The following is a 3,833-nucleotide window of genomic DNA, read 5'->3' as shown; positions in this document are numbered from 1 at the left end:
TTGGGCCCAGTCCTGTTTAATATCTTCACTGATGATCTGGCTGAGGGGATTGAGTCCACCATTCAGAAATTGCAGATGACACCAAGCTGGGTGTGAGTGTGGATCTGCTGGAGGGCAGGACAAGAAGATACAGCCTTGAGCTGCACCAGGCGAGGTTGAGGCTGGACAATAAGAAGTTCTTCACAGAAAGGGTGAGTGGGCATTGGAATGGGCTGGCCAGGGAGGGGGTGGCAGAGTCACTGTCCCTCTCCAGTGGCACTTAGTGGCATGGTCTGGGTGACAAGGCAGTATTATGGCATTGGTGGGATTGAATGATCCCAAAGGTCTTTTCCAGCCTATTTGATTCTGTCATTCTGTGATGACTGGGGGACACTGGGGCCATTGTGACACTGCAGGGCCTTGTGGAACTAATAGGACCATGGTGACACCGTGCAGCCCCACAGAACCAGGGGTCCACTGTGGTGTTGTAGGGTCAAATGGAACCAGGGAGTGCATCGTGACACTCTGGGTCCTCATGGAACCACAGAGACCATTGTGACACTGCAGGGCCTTGTGTAACCAAGGATTTTCACCATTTTGACACTGCAAAAACAAAGAGAGCATTGGGGGACTCCAAAGCCCAGCAGAACCAAGGGGACATTGTGACACTGCAGGGCCTGATGGAACCAAGGGGACATTGTGACACTGCAGGATCCTGTGTAACCAAGGGACCACTGTGACACGATGGAGCCTCAAGGAATCTGCAAGAACATTGTGACACTGTGTGGCCTCGTGGAAACAAGGAGTCCATTGTGACACTGAGGAGAGTTGTAGAACCACAGAGACCATGGTGACAGTGTGGGACCTCATGTGACCATGGGACCATTGTGACACTCTGGGGCCCCATGGAACCAAGGGGCCACTGTGAAATTGCAACACCAATGAGAACATTGTGACACTGTGAAGCCCTATGGAACCAAGGAGTCCGTTGTCGTATTTTGGACCCCCATGAAACCAAGGAGACCATTGTTTCTCTGCATGGTCTCATGGATCCAAGGAGACCAGTGTTACAGTGCAGGGCCTGGAATAATCAAGAGGACATTGTGACAATGAGGGGCCCCATGGAACCGAGGACATCTTTGCAGATTACACCAAACTGGATGTGAGTGTTGATCTGCTGGAGGGTAGGAGGGCTCTGCACAGGGCTCTGGACAGGCTGGATCCAGGGCCCAAATCCAACAAGGTGAGGTTGAACAAGACCAAGTGCTGGGTCGTGCACTTTGGCCACAACAACCCCTGCAGCAGTACAGGCTGGGGACAGAGTGGCTGGAGAGCAGCCAGGCAGAAAGGGACCTGCAGGGAGTGATGGACAGCAGACTGGACATGAGGCAGCAGTGTGCCCAGGTGGCCAAGAAGGCAAATGGCTCCTGGCCTGGATCAGGAATGGTGTGGCCAGAAGGAGTAGGGCTGCTGTACTCAGCATTAATCTGTGCCCAGCTCTGCACACAGACATTGCTGCTGCAGCTCCAGAGAAGGCAACAAAAGGGCATCTCTGCAGAAAACTCTGTTGGGAGATCCTTTAGTTCTATTAAAGCCACCAACAGTGCAGCTCCTCATTGACACAATCGGTGGCTCGAGGGAAGGTGGAGAAAAAAAAATGAGAAATGGAAAAACAATGCTTTTATTTTAGGGACAATATTGAGAAACTAAAACACAGGGGGAAAAAAGAACAAAGCCAAAAGAACTATCAAAGAATATTTATATTACAAATTATTTATATTATGAAATAATTATATTACTTGGCCTGTCCCTGCTGCAGCCCCGGCACTTCCACCCCCAGGACTGTGCCCAGCCCCGAGAGTACTCAGGCCCTACAGCAACACCAGGGCCAGGAGGGCAGCGGGGCAGGGCCACGGCAGCAGCACTGGCAACACCAAGTGCTGCTGCTGCTGGGCACAGCTGCTGGGCCAACACTGATCTGCCCCCAGCTCTGCACTCAGACATTGCTGCTGTAGCTCCAGAGAAGGCAACAAAAGGGCATCTCTGCAGAAAACTTTGCTAGGAGATCCTTTAGTTCATTTAAAGCCACCAACAGTGCAGCCCCTCATTGACACAGTCTGTGGCCACAGGGAAAGTGGAGAGAAACAAAATGAGAAATGGCACAAGGAATGGCTTTACTTTGTTGACAATATGAAAATAATAAAACAAAGGAAACAGATCTCCAAAATGAAACCAACAAGAAGTACCAAAAATGAGTTTTATTACAAGTGATTTGCAGAAATTGACCAACAGTTAAATGTTTCTGAAACCATCCAGTCATCAGTGTCCACACTGCAGCCTTGAGCTCCTGGTTCCTCAGGCTGTAGATGAGGGGGTTCAGGGCTGGAGGCATCACTGAGTACAGAAATGACAGGGCCAGATTAAGGGATGGGGAGGAGATGGAGGGGGGCTTCAGGTAAGCAAATGCTGAAGTGCTGACAAAGAGGGAAACAACAGCCAAGTGAGGGAGGCAGGTGGAAAAAGCTTTGTACCGTCCCTGCTTCGAGGGGATCCTCAGCACAGCCCTGAAGATCTGCACATAGGAGAAAACAATGAACACAAAACAACCAAATACCAAACAGACACTAAATGCAATGAGCCCAAGTTCCCTGAGGTAGGATTTGGAGCAGGAGAGCTTGATGATCTGTGGGATTTCACAGAAGAACTGGCCCAGGGCATTGCCCTGGCAGAGGGGCAGGGAAAATGTATTGGCCATGTGCATGAGGGCATTGAGTAAGCCACTGGCCCAGGCAGCTGCTGCCATGTGGTCACAAGCTCTGCTGCCCAGAACGGTCCCGTAGTGCAGGGGTATACAGATGGACACGTAGCGGTCATAGCACATGATGGTCAGAAGGGAAAGCTCTGCTGAGATGAAGAACACAAAGAAAAAGACCTGTGCAGCACATCCTGAGTAGGAGATGTTCCTGGTGTCCCAGAGGGAATTGTGCATGGCTTTGGGGACAGTGGTGCAGATGGAGCCCAGGTCAGTGAGGGCCAGGTTGAGCAGGAAGAAGAACATGGGCGTGTGCAGGTGGTGGCCGCAGGCTACAGTGCTGATGATGAGGCCGTTGCCCAGGAGGGCAGCCAGGGAGAGGCCCAGCAAGAGGCCGAAGTGCAGGAGCTGCAGCTGCCATGTGTCTGCCAATGCCAGCAGGAGGAAGTGACTGATGGAGCTGCTGTTGGACATTTTCTTTGTCTTGGCATGGGGATCTGTAAGAAAAGTAATCATGGAATACTTGGGTTTGGAGAGGACTTGAAATATCCCAGCACAGCCTCGGGGCACTTTCCCCCACTGCCTGCCCAGGGCTCTGCTGCCTGGAGCTGTCTCTGCCAGCAGCTGCTTCCCTGTGCCCAGGGCTGGGCCCTGCCAGTGCTGCCAGAGCCCAGCGCAGCCCTGGGGGCTCAGCTCTGCCCTGCAGACCCCTCCCAGCCCTGGCACTGCCCAGGGGCAGCTCTGGCTCTTCAGGCTCTGATGGCTCTGTCAGAGCAACCCTGAGGAGGCTGAAAAAGCAAAACTGATGCAGCTTCCAGGGGGCCCTGTGCAGGTTTCTGTCACTGCCTGGCTTAGTAAGATCTGAGAAAAAGCTATTTTCTTTTTCTGAATCTTAACTGAGAGATTAATATCAATGTGCAATTTTTCATCCTGGCAACAGAAAGCAGTAGATTAAAAAAGCAAGATTTTCCAATTTATGCAGCCCCAGCCTTGCTGTGCTCCCTGTATAACCTACTTGGAAATATTGTACAGCTAAATGTCATGCTGGGAGCAGTCCTGAACAATGCAGCATCCTCACCACACAAAGAAAACACTTCCAAGC

The 3,833-nt window shown here is 51.6% G+C and overlaps 1 protein-coding gene across 1 annotated transcript; it reads right to left on the bottom strand.

Moving 5' to 3' along the window:
* Nucleotides 1-1,046: 1,046 nt before the first annotated feature.
* Nucleotides 1,047-3,220, bottom strand: LOC132086170 (olfactory receptor 14C36-like). The gene is made up of 2 exons (XM_059491638.1): nt 2,266-3,220; nt 1,047-1,060 (listed from the first exon to the last, which is right to left on the bottom strand). Exons 1-2 carry the CDS (start codon nt 3,203-3,205, stop codon nt 1,047-1,049), a joined length of 954 nt encoding a protein of 317 aa, XP_059347621.1. The 5' UTR covers nt 3,206-3,220.
* Nucleotides 3,221-3,833: the final 613 nt, after the last annotated feature.

Source organism: Ammospiza nelsoni, chromosome W, assembly GCF_027579445.1.
Source record: "Ammospiza nelsoni isolate bAmmNel1 chromosome W, bAmmNel1.pri, whole genome shotgun sequence".
Taxonomy (NCBI): domain Eukaryota; kingdom Metazoa; phylum Chordata; class Aves; order Passeriformes; family Passerellidae; genus Ammospiza; species Ammospiza nelsoni.
The sequence above is the reverse complement of the archived record's forward strand: the minus strand, read 5'-3'. Positions and strand labels throughout refer to the sequence as shown.

Bases quoted from the DNA above. Each gene is read 5' to 3' on its own strand.
- LOC132086170 (XM_059491638.1), bottom strand. From the start codon at position 3,205: ATGTCCAACAGCAGCTCCATCAGTCACTTCCTCCTGCTGGCATTGGCA.